Consider the following 15,250-nt stretch of genomic DNA (forward strand, 5'->3'; position numbering starts at 1 on the left):
CTCGGGGCCGGCTGCGGGACCCCGCGCCGACAGGCGGCGCTGCCGCGGGGCCGGGCCCTCGCTCGGGCCGGGCGGCCGCCGCCCCGGTGCCTCCCGAGGAGAAGGCGGAAGCGGCGCCGGTGGGGAGCGGCCGGCGGGGCCGGCGGTGAGCGGGGGCCGGGGCCGGGGGTCGCGGCGCTGCCCGGGCGGAGGGAGCGGGGCGCGGGGCCTCGACCCGGGCCGGGGCTTAGCGGGGAGCGGACGGCTGCCGGGGCTGGGGCTCGGCCTGAGCGGCGCCCACACGGGAACTGGGCTCGGCCCGGGGCCGCGGGGCTCCACGCGGGGAGCTGCGCCCGGCCGGGGCCCGGCAGGTGCCCGGCGGCCTCTCTGGGGCCTGGGAAGGGCTCAGCCCCCCTCAGCGAGCGCTCCGGGACGCGGTAGCGTGCTGAGGTGCCTGGTGGGAGGCGTTTGCAGGAGGCCGGACTGCTGCTGAAACGGAGAGCTGGGTTTTGTACCCAGCAGCACCATGCGTTTATAACAGGCTTCCTTCCTAACGCCAGCCACCAGTTACTACTTCAGTAGTGCTCTCCATCGCTTTCGTCTGGTTTAGATAGGTCACGGCGAGTCTGTTCGGATGTGAACGGAAGTCTCAGCTGTAGGTGAAAGGAAGATGTGCTAATTATATCCCTTACACCCAGCAGTTAGAGCTAACCGAAAGTATTTCGCCCTGTTTGCTTCTGACAAGTTCTGCACGCCGCTAGGACGCTGCTAGGGACTGGAAAAGTGCGAGCCGCCGGTGGTGGCAGCGCTGGCAGGTGATCTGTGGAGCTCGCTCCGGCTCCGTTGAATGAGAAGCCAAGGCATGTACGTGGCTGGCTGAGGTCTGTAGCACTGTAACTTTGCAGCCCTGCTTTCTATTTAGATGATGGCCTACTGTATTTAAAAAGGAAACGCGCACAAGGGATGCTTGCTGCCAGAACTTCAGAGTGAAAAAAAGGCACGCGTTAGCTAAGTGAATATAAAAAGGTTTTAGATCCACACTGTTAAAGCTAATGATACAGGCTTCGGAGTATAAAGCACTTCAAAAAGAAAATAAAAGTAAACGTAAGGCAGAGTGAAAAGGGGAAATGCTTGAGCTGTTTCAGGATGTGTGCCTAACTCGTTATTTACTTTCCCAGTGTCTCAAATAATTTTACTAATACCGCATACAGGCTGACTGCTTGTCGAGGTGGATGATAATTAAATCCACTCTGCAGCCTGTGCCTTGCGGAAATGACATTTGTTCGTAGCTCTGCTTTTCCCTACCTCTTTTGGAAGTACTTTCTGTCCTAATGTTTACCTTGTCCGCATTGTGACAGCATCTTAACTTCTCAGCAGATCTGTTGAGGAATACAGAAAGGCACAACACTTATCACAATGTGCAACAGGAAAGCAGAGGCCAAAGAGAGCAGAGTCTCTGCCAAAGTAAAGAATTTGAATAGTATTGTTTTTTTCACTAATAATGCTTGTTTTTGCTAATCTGAACAATTCTCAGTGAAATATCTCTAGAATTTAGTCAGCTGAAGGGCTTGGGGTTTTGTTTTGTTTTTTAATTAGGGAAAGACCCATGGAATATTTTGGTGTTAAATACAGCGTATGGCACTTCCAGTGCTCAACAAAATTAAATTTGTTTTGACATAGTTAAGTAGGATAAAATACATTCATAACTTGGAATATGCCTCCATCTAGTCTCCTAATGTAAATGATACACGTGATTAAAGTCTGACAGCATTCTCTCCAAGCTAAGAGAAACCACCTACAAAGGTTCAGAAAGCCCCCAAAGGTCACTCCATGCCGGTGACTGGAGCAGTGGCAGTGCCTGATGAACTTCTCATATTGTTGGTAGGCTGTATGCACCTCAAACAGAAGATTTTATTTAGTGTTTAGTTTCACATGGAGGAATAGTAAGCATATGGGTTCTCCAAGGGACTTGGAAGCCTTAATAGGTATAGATATTAGACGGGGGAAAAAAAGGTTGATAACAAAATGCTTGTAACGTGCTTGCAGATTTTTACAAGAAACAGAAGCTGTTTTTTGCAGTTATGAGTTCTGCCTGAATCTGCTGTTGCTTTTTCTTGTCTAGCTATTTGATTGCTTTGAAATGAAAGTGCTTTATAGGTATTAATTAAAATGAACTTACATCATTTTATGTTTTTGCCAGGATGGGGCCGTGGTGATGATAATTGTAAACCTGATATTACGAATGCTGCCGAGCATAGTGCTTATCAGTTGTCAGGAGACCATTGATTGATATGCCTGAGAATAAGCATTGCACGTATTGCTTCATAAACAAATCACCCAAAGTCACTCCACTGGTCTGTCAGTCTCATGACCCAGAAATCTGTACGTACAGAACTGTTCTTAACGAGGCAGAAGGAGAAAAAGCAGAGTTTTGCCTGGAGGCATTGCCCTCTGCTGGCTATGTGTCAGCCAGGCTGAAAGCAGTTTAGTTAGGTTTATGGACCTCAAGTACGGAAAGGGATTTGAAATAGTTCTCTGTATTGATTTCCTTCTTTATGTGGCTACTCAGTATGAACTTTCTAGCAAAGGTCCCATAGAAATTAATTCTATTCAATATTTATGGATTAAAATTGAAATTTTTCTGCTTCATGACAACTGCTGCGCTCCCTGTACAGTGTTCCTTCACGTTTGTCAAATGCACAAAGATACAATTTCATGTTTCAGTGTAAATAGGGTACAATGCCTAGTCTTATCCCCTCCCTATTACTCAAATTGTTGTGTAATTTTCCAGGCAATTGGAAGATATCTTCTGTACCACTAAATGCTTTTGATTTAGAAAAGTTTATAAATTAATCCTGTGGCTCTTAGGTGGAGCTTGAACATCTCTAAAAATCCGAGCTAAATTCCATTTTACTTTGGGGCTTCGCGAGTCAGACTACAGAGCTTTATTGGACACGGTAATTTAAAGTGTAGAAGGTTTTTAATTTAATTGTGAATCATAAGGTACATTATGCTCGCAGGAGTTTGCTGTTCTGGCCTGACCGTGCTATCACAGATTAACCTTATCATTTTGTAATGCAGCAGTGTAAATAGCAACATAGTGCAGGTTACCTACTGAAGAAAGGTTTCGTTATGGTTTAGTCTTAAATTTGGAAAAAAGGGGTTGGGACTCCTGCGTCTGCTCTGGTTTGGGGACATGAAGGTTTGATCTTTAGAGATGGATCGTTCAAGGTTTCTGCAGTATAAATAATGATCAAACATTCTGACCATTACCAGTTAGCCTGGAAAGCACCTTCTTTTCTGTGGCTAAACGATATAAAGCTGTTGCCTTGGAGAGAAAAATAAAAACAAAAAACAGCCTTTGGTGGCCCAAGGACTTTGGGTACCCCATATGTGCTAGCCAAAACCACTATCTGACTGCTCAGCGAGTGTGATGGGACTTCCTAGCTCTAGGGAACAGCGTTTCAGGTGCGTTATCAAACATAGTGTTCAGGTTTCCTCTGCCAGAGAAACTTCATCCTAGCAAGAGTTAGAATTGCCACGCAGTGCTCCCTTTTAATTTCAGTTGTTCCTCGAAGCGAGGGCTGGTAGGTTGATGTTGTTCAAACAAAAGTCACAGAATAGGTTACCAGAGTGTTTATTGCATTACACTACCCATGTCAAAAAGCTGGATGAATTCTAAAGGCTCTGGTGTAGACAGGGTATTCAAATTAATATGTACATGTAGTTACGCTTCTATTTGACTCGAGAAACTTTGTTCAGCACAGAGCAAGAAGAGTAACTACTGTTAACGGGACAAAAAGCTGGTGTGGTTTCAGGGGATGTTTGCTAGGTTTTACTTCACTGGTAATCTATTTCATAATTAAAATGAAAGCAATTTGATGTAAATTTTGGGATGTACACTGGGTTTTAAAGGCCATCCTTTTCTAACCTGAAATTTTTTTTAAATTCCCCAGGGAAGAAACTTGCATAACTGCCACAGTAGGCTTACAAACTGTCTTCTACATCTTGGTCAGGGGAAAGACCTGCCATCAACATTAACATTTTAGTCTTCTCTAATTGGTTTTGCCCTCGCACTGCTTTGTTCAAGAAGATTGAGTCTATCTTCTGCTCCTGGAGGGCAAAATGGAACAGAAAATTCCTATTACAGCATTTACAACTTGTGAAGGAATTGCTTTAAACTGTGATGAAGTAATTGGGCTTTGGTTACTAGTCTGAGTAACAGCAGTGTGTGTGGATTTTGATTTGGAAACCTTGTCCCATGCCTATAAATGCGTATGGAGGAAGAAGTTTCCTTAGAGATAAAATGAAGTGGAGCTGAGTAGAAGGAGGAATCCTATTACACGCCTTATGTAAAACATGAACAAAATTCAAGATCTGGCTCTTAATCACCTTTTTTAATTTTCACCTCTTTACAGATAGGGAAATTCAGTCATAAGGAGATAATGATACTTGCACTTCTTTTTTGCGAACCCTTTGGTCATAATGCGGACAAAAAGCTCCATGTAGGAGTGGAGAGTATCACTGAATAGGGGGATTTTTGTGTGAGACTGGGATGTTGACTGGTTGCACTGACTCATTTGTTAAAATGACTCTGGTATAGGATTTTTGTTTCCATAGACTGAATATACATATCTGCTCTGTCTGTAGAAACAGTTTAAATGGGCAAAGAGGACAGCACTTAAATCTACAAAGTGTTCAACTATCAAGAGTCAGGTCCTGTTTCCTTCCTTACAAGAACAGTATTTCAAATTGTAGGTTTTATTTCTAGAAACAGCCCAAGGGAAAAGCAGCTCGCTTTGCAATGAATATGACAGCTGAATTTAACTAAAGCTGTGATATTTTCCTCCTTGCGACTTCCTGAATTCTTTTGTGACACGGCTAGAGGGATGCATGTTCCTCTTCCCTTTCTTAACCTCACTAAATATACCCTTGTGGTATAGAAGAATGCGAGGTCTTCAGACCCAGACTGGCCTGTGGGCTCCAGTGCAATATTGCTCCGTGCAATATCCTGCACACCCACATTCACACTCCGTTGGCCCAACTTAGTTCCTGGAATTTTTTTCATGAAGTGTGGCCTCTGGACTAATCATCCTCTGCAGCAGCTCTTAAATAAAAGAGACCTGTTGGTGACAGCCTAAAAAAACTTTCTTTCACGGGGCATCTTTCTAAGCATTGATTCTTCTGTTTCCGTTCAAAGTACTTGTGTTCAGTGCCATGGGATTAAACTCGTAATTCTGGGACTATGCCTCAAGCAACTGCTGGAAAGTTGTTTGGTGGTTTAGTTTGTATTTGCTGTATTTAGGAGCCTTGACTGTAAAGCTTGTTGAGGTAGATGACATACAGGAATAATAAATACGTGGGGACAGAGAGCTGGAGAAGACGTAAGCTTCATCCCTTGGGTGCAGTTCCAGACGGCCGTGCGATGGAAGTATTTCTGCGTGAAGCAGGCATTGCTGCCTGGTGCGGTACAGCTCCAGGCTGTCAAACGGTGCTTTGAGACCGCACCATAACGGTGATTTGGAAGTGGCAGGAACACTACTTTTCAGATACTTCAGACCCTACTCATTCTGCATCCTCGCTGCCCCCAGATTCTGCAGAAGTGATGCAGATCAACGGTCCTCACAGCCCAGCTCTGAACTAATCCTTAGGCTTCTACCTCCAGTAGGCTTTAAAAGACGCGACGGTATTGCAGTGAGTGCGCTAGGTGAACATCTCCAAAGACCTTTGCACTCCTGTTAGCGGGCACCCGGCTTTGTGTGCCTGGCCCTGCAGCCCTCAGCCTGCTCACGCTGCCTTGCACCTCCGAATAATTTAATTGACAACTTGGTGTTGTCAATTAAAGACAATTAACCGCAATAGGGTTCTAGGGAAATGTTTGTAACAATTAAACAACTGGGATAGAGGAAAGTTTCTTGGAGTTTCACAATTGGTATTTGTTGTTTAAACCTTTCTTTAAAGTTCCTTCATTCAGTGTAGAAATATCGACAGGCTGGGGATACCAGCATTTTTTAATTTCATACCCATGAATTCAACCTGCTTTGTGAGGTGTATTTTAAAAATAGGCCCTACTCTGCTTCAGGGAAGTGTGATTTTTATCTTCTGTTCTTACGGTCATGTCACTTGTCCTCCCTCCCTGCTATACCGGAGGAGGGAGAGGAGAGCAAGAAACCTGTTGAGTACTACTAGATTGTAGATAGCTTTTTGAGCTGCAGAAATACTAGCCTTATCTCATGTGCAGCTTCTTACTCCTATTGATGGTTTTAAAATGTTACTAACAGTGCTGTGCATTTGAATTTCATTTGCAGTGTGTCACCTGCTAGGTTTGGGTACCCAGGCTTACGTTTTATTTGTGGATATGCACCTCAACTGATTGGAAACCTATACTACAAATCTCTGATTTGTACAGAAAATTTTGTACAGAAAATATAGAACAATATTTATACAGAAATTCTGTACAGAAAATGTAATGTTTAGTCATTGAAAGGAAAAGATGGAGTTGAAAAGGAGATGAAGGAAAAGGAGATGAAGGAAAAGGAAAAGATGGAGTTGAGCTACTGCTATCAAGTAAAACTTGTATTTTTCCAGCACTTTTCAATGAAACTAGGAATGCTTTAGAAGTAAATAATACTGAAGGGGTAGAGGCATTTTTAGTAAGCGCAGCAAGGAGAGAGAATATTCCTCCATTTACAAAAAATGGGTAGATGAAAGAGATTACAGAAAGGTGTTTGTGTTTTTGAACCAGGCTGACAGGATGCGGTGCTCTTTCCTTATATCACAAGATAAGTAAAAAAGATATATAGCAGAGAAACTGGGACAATTCAAAACTGGTGATTGTGAGCAGAACCAAATGTGCAGCGCTGTTCCAGTGCTTGTGGCCAGAAATAAGCTCTGTTCGTGTCTGGAAGGGAAGGTCTTGGAATATTTTAAATTAACACATCTTTTTGTCATCTTGCAGAGCGTTTCCGTGTGGTACTTGATCAGCTACTATGAGCTTGCTACAAAGCAATAACGGTTGTGGAGCCCGAGACCTGGAAAGCGGCTGCTGTGCAGCCATGGCCAGCGCCTGCAGCGTAGGAGCGAAAGAAGATAGTGTAAGCGTCAGCAGCGGCACTGGAAACCCTCCAAGTTCGTTTACAGAGGAAACACAAGGATACGATGTGGAGTTTGATCCGCCCTTGGAAAGTAAATATGAGTGTCCAATCTGTCTCATGGCTCTTCGGGAAGCAGTGCAGACGCCATGTGGACACCGTTTCTGCAAAGGCTGCATTGTCAAATCAATAAGGTAAGGGAAAACTTAGGGAAAGTGTTTTTAAGAAGGAATTCACTTGATTGAGCAAATGTTAAATAAAAATAATAAAACTTGGTAGCCAAATCCTCCAAATAAATCCAATCTTCAGCCCGGGATTAAAATACCTGTCCTTCTCCTGTGGTTGTTTCTCTTGATAACTACAGCAACTGCCAACAATTTGATTTCTTGGCACAGATGGGCAATTCATGCTTTCAGTTCTCTGCTTGCAATCTGCGTCCTTGTTGGTCTGGAGATGGTAAGGAGGGAATAGTCTGGGACAAAGAGTTGAGAGAGGGAAATGGCATATGGGGAGGCTAGGAACGAGCTGTGAGGGCAAGAATAAGCCGAACTCATAAAACTGAACGGTTGAAAGAGGACACAAAACCAGAAAGCATGCAGACCTGCACAGCGTACTTCCCTCAGACCTGGAGTACAGTCGTCACTGTCCCGCACATGCCAGTGAGTATTGGAACACATTGATAGAAAGCTAGATATTATGCTGCTTTTTTTTCTAGTCGGCATAAGCCAGATTGTTTTCTTGTAAATCGCTCCCTTAGCTCAAATGTCCCAGGAGTTTGGCAGGAATCTATTTAGTGCTGTGTGACCCATCTGTGGAGTTGGTTAATTTCCCACCTTACTTTGCACACCTTTGTGTATAAGATCATTAAATCATCTTCAGCATTACTTCAAAATGTTTTGTTTTTTTTTCATGGGCACTTATTTTTAGCGCGCAAAATGAGCAGTGCTTTCTTGATTGGTTTTCCATACCATCTATTCATAGTTCTGTTTCATTTCTTTTTATCCATAGTTCATCATTTGTAGCTCACCAAATATATGGTATGCCAGCAGTGGTATTCTCTGAACACAGAGGGTTTGTGGGTTTTGTGGGCTTCTCTGTAGTTTCTGCACTGTTGTGTCTGATGCTAATGTATTTCTTCATGACATCCCTTTTACATCAAGGAGGAAAGTGTAGGAGCTCAGTACAAGAGGATGAACTTAATTTTGCATTCCCTGCTTATTACTGTTATTCCCTACTTGCAAAAGTTCAAGTTATTTTCCTCTAGAGAGCACAAAACTTTGTGTTTGCAGCACAGTTCTTTTTAACATTTAGTTTCATCAGCATTTCTGAGAACAGGATGCAAGTTCGTTATCCAGAAAATGCAGAATACCAAAATCGTTCACCCATGAGAAGTAACTCTCCTGTATATTCTGCTGAGGGAAGCTAAGAGATACTCTGTTCTCTAGTAATCACACCATGAGATCACCCCAATCCCACAGTGTCTTGCCTCATTCACTACATCCCTTAAAAAAATAAAGGGTAAGTCAGATCTTACCCAACTGCATCGTTCAGTGACATTCACATCAGCCAAAAGCATGGAAGAAAGCAAAAATGAAAGTAAACTTGTCGGCTTTGATTGTATGTATCCAACTTCCCAGGCACAAGCTCTTGGCTTCACTTTCTGGCCTTCACTTTGCAGATTCCAGCCTAAATTATTTCAATAGATTATTATACATAAATTCATGTGTCCTTGTAAGTATCAAATTAGACTTCTGTACTTACAAAAGCCATTTTGGAATTCCTTACTCTCTCTGAGTTGCTATGCTTTTTTTGGCAATAGTGGTTTTTATACTCTTCTTTAATTTGGGAATTTCTGGAAGAAGGAAGAGGTAAGAAATCTTTAAACCTTCTCATAGGAGGATGATGCCTGCAAATCGTGAAGGTAAATTAGTCAGTACTGAAGTATTGTGAGCATTAGCAATTTCTATTCATTAGGCATTTCAAAGACAGTCATATTCCTATGATAACTAAACTTAAAATTACCAAAAGTGGATGTCTTGGATCCAGTCTTTTAGATCCTGCATGGTGATCTTGTTTTATAACGCTTCTGCTGAAGAGCTGCACAGTTGTGGTCATTGGTTAGAATTTTCCGTGGTACTTAGTGAGGAACTGCAGCAAGCTTGTGCTCACAACATAACATCTCAGAGCAGGTAGAGAAACTTCCTTCTTAAACCTCAGGCATAGGAAATGGTGTCTCTTCTCTTCTCTGTTAAATTAACAGACTATTTGCTCTACTCACACTCTTTGGTCTATAAACAGTTCTCATAACCAGAAGTTTTTCCTTCTTGTATACCTTCCGCTTTTTACTTAACCTCCAGAGGTAAGCTTACAATTCACCTGAATACTGAGCACAGATGGCAAGCTTTTTTGATCTTGGAGGCGATAGATCATCACTGTGATATTTCAAATGTTTCAGTAGTAGTAAATATTTTCCCCCATTCCCCACTGGAATCTGCCTTTGGAGTGCAGTGAATGCTTGTAAAAGCAGAGCAGAACTTGGATTGCCAGGCCCTTCTGAAGGGCTGAATTGCATGCTTAATTGGGATACGTGGAGTGAGCTATTGATTTGGACTATCACTGTAGTCTCCACAGTACAGTATTGATTTGGAGTATGTAGTGTCTACAGTACAGTATTGATGGATGTCATTGAGAAGTTTGTACAGAACTAAAACGAGAATTGAAAGTGATTTTTACATTGTCTAAGTGGTATTTTTTTCATTAAGTGATTGTCACAGCCTTTACGTGGTCAGGAAAAAAGTGCTTCTGTTTTCTTACTAATTTTCCCACTGTCTAGTCTGGTTGAACACTGATTGAGGACTTTAAGTGATACAGGATGGACACATAGTTGTTGAGTAATTGCTTCGTGCGACTTAGGCAGCAGTTGTAGTTGCCCATGCTGAAGATGCTGTGCCTGCAGCTAGAAAGATTTGTATTAACAAAAAAAAAGGGGGGGGGGAGGGGGGTTAAGCACTCTAGCCTTAGATCTTGTAATGGGAGGGACATGATGGGTTTCAATCGCAGTAAGTGTTCGCTTCCCAGCAAGTCCTGTTATCATTTTAAGTAAGGCAGCCTGAAGTGCTTTAAAGTGCTATGAGTCATGGGAGTGAAGAAGCTTATCTGCTGTGGTAACTACAAATAATAGTTTACAAACATTGCTGCCTACAAAATAGTTGATTAGAAAATTTGGAAGAACTAGGTTCAGATGCAATAGTTAATTAAACTTCACTCTCGTCTTTCTTCTCCTGTCTTAGGTCGAAGCTAACTCAGGGCTTGTAGTAGGGCAGACCAAACAGCAGAACCTCTTTTATCTGATAAGCAGAATTGTGAGCTGGCAAGGGTCAGCAAGGAAAGCTTTGGGTGCTGGCAGTTCATTAGACAACCTACATGGCTCCAATTAAAGTATATGCCGACTATTTTGCTTCTAGGCTAAACTGCTCAGTTGTTAAAATCATGGAGCGGTCTTTTTCTTTAAACTAAATTATCCTGGCTTGGCTTTTCATACCTATGTTTAAAATGCAACAGAAATCATAGGAATATTCATTGTACTTCATGGTAGATGATTACTGTTTCACAGTTACCGTTGTGGGTGGCACAACTCAACCTGGTAAATAGTTTTTTTTTCCAGCACAGGAATTACTTTACCACTGTAAAGTACCTTAGAACAGAGGTGCATAAACTCAGTTGTGTGATAGGAAATGTATAGCACATCTTTGTCTGTGGATGGATATAAGCAGCCTTTTAAACACAATTCCAATACTTGTTTAATGTCTGTTTAATATCCTACACAATGTGTCTTTGCTCTTTCATTTTTATAATCTTTATAAAACTGCCATTCATTCTTATTTTACCCTTAGACTGCTGGTTATTTAAGTTGGAGATCTAGTGTCATTATTTATAATGAATATATTGTTGGCTATTATTATAGGTGGTTATCTTTCATGTGTAGAAGTAAAGCTACTGTCTTAGCAGCAGGTGTACCAAACTACCATTATACTGCATCAAGCAGGGTGTTTGTAACCAAGTTATACGCGTTAAAAAGTGGCTGCCTGTGGATTGTGTGCGCGTTGGGGGAACACTTCTGAGTTGTGACAAAGATCAGCACGCTGCTCAGGGAGCTATGACACAAAATGGCACACGAGGTTATTTTCTTTTTTCCATTTGTTTAGAAGTATGACTACCAGACTTGTGGCAAGCTAACTCTTGCGAGCAAAACCTCGGAAAGGAAGTTCATTGTCTCTTTCTAAAGTCTAAACATTACCCCCACTTCCTCTAGCAGCCTTGCTAATGAAGGAGGTGCTGACCAATTATTTCCTTTTCCAACAAAGAGCACAAATTCCCTCCTGTCCTCCACAGCCCACTAAGTTCTACTTCCCCTCCCGCTTGCAAGCGACGACAATGATCTGACACTTGATCTTTGCAGCACAAGTGCTTTCTCACATTTTTCCACCCCATGTATTTTTCCATATTACTGATATTTCCAAGTGAGAAGAAAATAGAATCATAGAATATCCCAAGTGAGGAAGAAGGGAGAGAATGTCTAAGAACCTTTAAAGAACTGTTTTGAAATAGTATTGAAATAATACTTTTGTGTTTGAGCTATGTGAAGTACTTACAGAAACGAGACTGTAAGTTCTTAGGTTCTCAACATCCTCCTCAAGTTTATTTGCAAGGTATCTATCATGCCATTTGGTCAGTTAAAAGCTACTGAGCTAGAACAGCTCTATGATCCCAATAGTTCTACCCCAAGTGAAGTTGTGTACTGACTATTTTTCTGATTTACATTTCTGATTTACATAACTTCTGGTAATTGTCACATAAATGCCATTGTTTTCAAGGACTATTTTAATGTGTTATTAATTTGTCCACTTATGTCTTGCTAGTGTAAAAATATTTTAAATTAAGGGCAAAGGAAACTCAATCTCTTTTTCCCTTTTTTCTGGCATTGTAGAGATGCAGGTCACAAATGTCCAGTAGACAACGAAATTCTGCTCGAAAATCAACTTTTTCCTGACAACTTCGCTAAACGGGAAATCCTTTCATTAACGGTTAAGTGTCCCAACAAGGGCTGCTGCATGAAGATGGAGCTGAGGCATTTAGAGGTGAGAATTAGTTCTGAAAATATGAAACCTTGTTTTCATGAACACGTAAACAATTCAAAATAACTTACTATAGATGAGCATACCTGATACCTCTTCATGCTGATTCAGTGTGTTGTTCATTCAACCCAATAGCTGCATGTTTGTTTTTTTTTAACGAGTGTTTAGTTGTAATTAGGTGATTCTCAAGTGAATATGGCAGTGCATGAAAATTGTACTAATGCAGCTAGCTCTTTAGGATCATTCATGTTTATCTTTTGATCAGCTTTATCTGTACTTCACACAAGTTCTCTAAGGTCAGTTTAATATTCCTTGAAAGCAGCTAGATACATTAGTTGAAGTAATTGTTTTGGAAAATAACGTACCCAGTTATTAGGAAAAAAACATAAAGCTGAATTTTACTGGAGAGTACTTTTAATATGTGAACGTGTTCACTCTGAATATATAAAGTCCTGATCTTATTAATGTGACACTGCCAGTAAAGTCAGGGTAAGCATCTGAGGGTTTTCTTGGAGGGAAAGAAGGAAAGACAGCTGTTTGTTTCTCTTGTACTGTGCTTTATTTGAAAAACAGGTGAGCAGTTTGTACCTATTTGTAGTATGAGATCCCTCTTTTGTCCACATTCAGGACCACCAGTCGCATTGTGATTTCTCCACCGTGGAATGCCCGCAGTGCCAAGGAGCCTTTCAGAAGAACCATCTGAAAGAGCACATGACACAGGAGTGTCTGCGGCGTCAAGTCTGTTGTCCCAACTGTGCCACATCTATGGCTTATGAAGATAAAGAGGTACTTAGTCTTCCAGCCTCCACTTGCAAGAGTTTGCTTTTAAATGTGACATCAATTTAAAAAAAAATGGTCTAGAAGAGCTCTTTTAGCTGCAGAGGTGAGAAGCTACAAACTCCAGGGCATTAGCCTAGAACAGGCAAAAGCTGGGCAGAGGCTGTGCTTAGATACACCATTCTTGGAAACCCTGTGCTGCAAAAAGACTTGTGTGACAACCATTGATTTTTGGCCTTACCACCAGAGAGGGGTAGCATCTACTGGCAAAGTAACATACAAAGCAATATCACACATGTACAGCTTTTATTCCTGGCAGAAAGGATGTCAGGAGATGCATCTTTTGGGGAATACGTGCTAAAACACAAGACAAGACCTAGGTCACTACTAAAGTTTTCTCCTTGCTATGCTTTTTTTAAACTTTGTTTTACAGTTGCATTCACCTAAATGCAAAATTTGAAATGTAGATAAAAACATCTCATCAGAAGTGATTAGCATCCTTTTAAATGACATAACATTATTAATTCTTTTTCCTCTCTTTTCTCTGTTTGATAACAGCTTCATGACCAAACCTGTCCCCTTGCCAATGTATTTTGTGAATATTGCAACACAATGCTCATCAGACAGCAGGTAAGAGAGTAGCTTTCTGTGCTTAATCTGCATCAGATGTTTTTTATTTACATTGCTGCTTTAATCTGAAATTAAATTGAAGAAATAGTTTGTCTGCTGGCTAATAGATCTCTCCTTGCCTCTCTTTGAAAAAGTTGCATCCACTGCAGGTGTAATATTAATTTAAACACTGCATCTGCTTGCAGTTGCAGTCTGGTAAGCCACTGTAGGATTTCTAGGTGCAAATCACATTGTTTGGGTATGCTGCTGCTTGACAGTTGCCATGCTGCGTGTTTCTGATCTTGAATGGGGGTTAAAGAATACCAAATAGCAGCTTGTGATTATGGCTGATGTTAGAAGATAAAGCTTTAATTTGGGCAAAGAGGGAGAATATTTGTAACTGGAAAGCCATTATTGGAAAGTAGCTCTAAATAATTCACTACTGAACTGTAGATGCTGGGTAGAATTCTGCATGTCCATTACTATCATAATAATCATTGCTATTTCTTCTATTCAGTAACAACTTACTTTATTGACAGGAAAATGATAAATGTTACTTAATTTGCAGCCTATCTGTTTGAATGGAATGGCAACTATGTTAATGACTCAGATTAAAATAAAGAATGATCTTGAAAAATCAGAGAAGTACTCTGAAAAACAGGAGTGAGTTCAGTAATGACAACGGCAAAAATGTGTCACTAGATCAAATAATGAGTTGTGAGACTGTGAAACAGAGAATGCTAAAACAGGTATCGATTTAGAATTAACGGATGACCTGTGTTAAGCTTGTGCTCTACTGCATCATGATATTTAAACAAGACGTTTTGGGTTACATAAGCTAGTATTTTGCCTGAGAAACACAGAACTATCTTTTGCTCTGATTAGGGCTGGTAGGGTATCAGCTGAAGCTGTTCAGCTTTTGGGGTGAGGATGGATAGGGAGGATTCAGAGCAGTGAGATAATTGGGTCTGGAAGACATGGACCATAAGAAAAACTGAAATAAATGTGGACTTTCTGAAGAAGAAGATAATGAAGAGTGCCACAGTTGTTTATAAGTATATGCAAATAGCCCTGCAGAAGGGAAAGAAATGGATTGTGATCTAGCTGGAGCATAGGTTAGAAACGAAAGGCTTGCATTCATGTGAGGAAAAACCTGAATGCTTTCTGATGCATAATGTAAAAACTATAAGGCAATGAAGTGTTAAAGTACATGCAAGGAGGATACAGAACTTGTATCATTAACTAACATTTGTGTTCAAAGCTTCCATATTTCTTTGAGTACTGATACAGGAATAAACTGATCTGGCTTCAGGTACATAATCAGAGTCCATCCAGCCCTATTCTTTTAGGATGTTATAAGAGAATACTCGTAATGGGAAAATTAATTGCAAATCTTCTTTGTTTTAGATGCCTAACCATTACGATAATGATTGTCCTACTGCCCCAGTACCATGTTTTTATAGTGCCTTTGGGTGCCCTGAAAAGGTAAGCCTTTATCATAATCAAGAGTTGCAGACCTTCTGCATGTTTCTTTTTTTTAATGTCTTTTTCTGTTCTCATCTCATCTACCTGTCCAAATCTTCACTGTTTTGTGGAGTGTGTATGGTTTTTTTTTGTTCTGAAGTATTTTAATTATAAAGCACTATGTGCTGATGCAGT

At 41.2% G+C, this 15,250-nt stretch overlaps 2 protein-coding genes across 4 annotated transcripts in view; one reads left to right on the forward strand and one right to left on the reverse strand.

Moving 5' to 3' along the window:
* LOC308195880 (V(D)J recombination-activating protein 1) overlaps nt 1-15,250 on the reverse strand; it is a 107,118-nt gene that overhangs the window by 13,103 nt on the left and 78,765 nt on the right. For all 3 annotated transcript variants that reach the window (XM_080594051.1, XM_080594049.1, XM_080594050.1), the window contains one exon: nt 1,319-1,358. In XM_080594051.1, the coding sequence (XP_080450177.1) occupies nt 1,319-1,340 (22 nt within the window). In that variant the 5' untranslated portion in view covers nt 1,341-1,358. The remainder of the gene's footprint in view (nt 1-1,318; nt 1,359-15,250) is intronic.
* TRAF6 (TNF receptor associated factor 6) overlaps nt 1-15,250 on the forward strand; it is a 20,487-nt gene continuing 5,237 nt past the window's right edge. Inside the window, exons 1-6 of the mRNA XM_080594055.1 lie at nt 1-145; nt 6,938-7,264; nt 12,058-12,208; nt 12,833-12,991; nt 13,541-13,612; nt 14,999-15,076. Coding sequence (XP_080450181.1) covers nt 6,969-7,264; nt 12,058-12,208; nt 12,833-12,991; nt 13,541-13,612; nt 14,999-15,076 — 756 coding nt within the window. The 5' untranslated portion in view covers nt 1-145; nt 6,938-6,968. The remainder of the gene's footprint in view (nt 146-6,937; nt 7,265-12,057; nt 12,209-12,832; nt 12,992-13,540; nt 13,613-14,998; nt 15,077-15,250) is intronic.

This window comes from Anser brachyrhynchus (genome assembly GCF_964034855.1).
Source record: "Anser brachyrhynchus genome assembly, chromosome: 5".
Taxonomy (NCBI): domain Eukaryota; kingdom Metazoa; phylum Chordata; class Aves; order Anseriformes; family Anatidae; genus Anser; species Anser brachyrhynchus.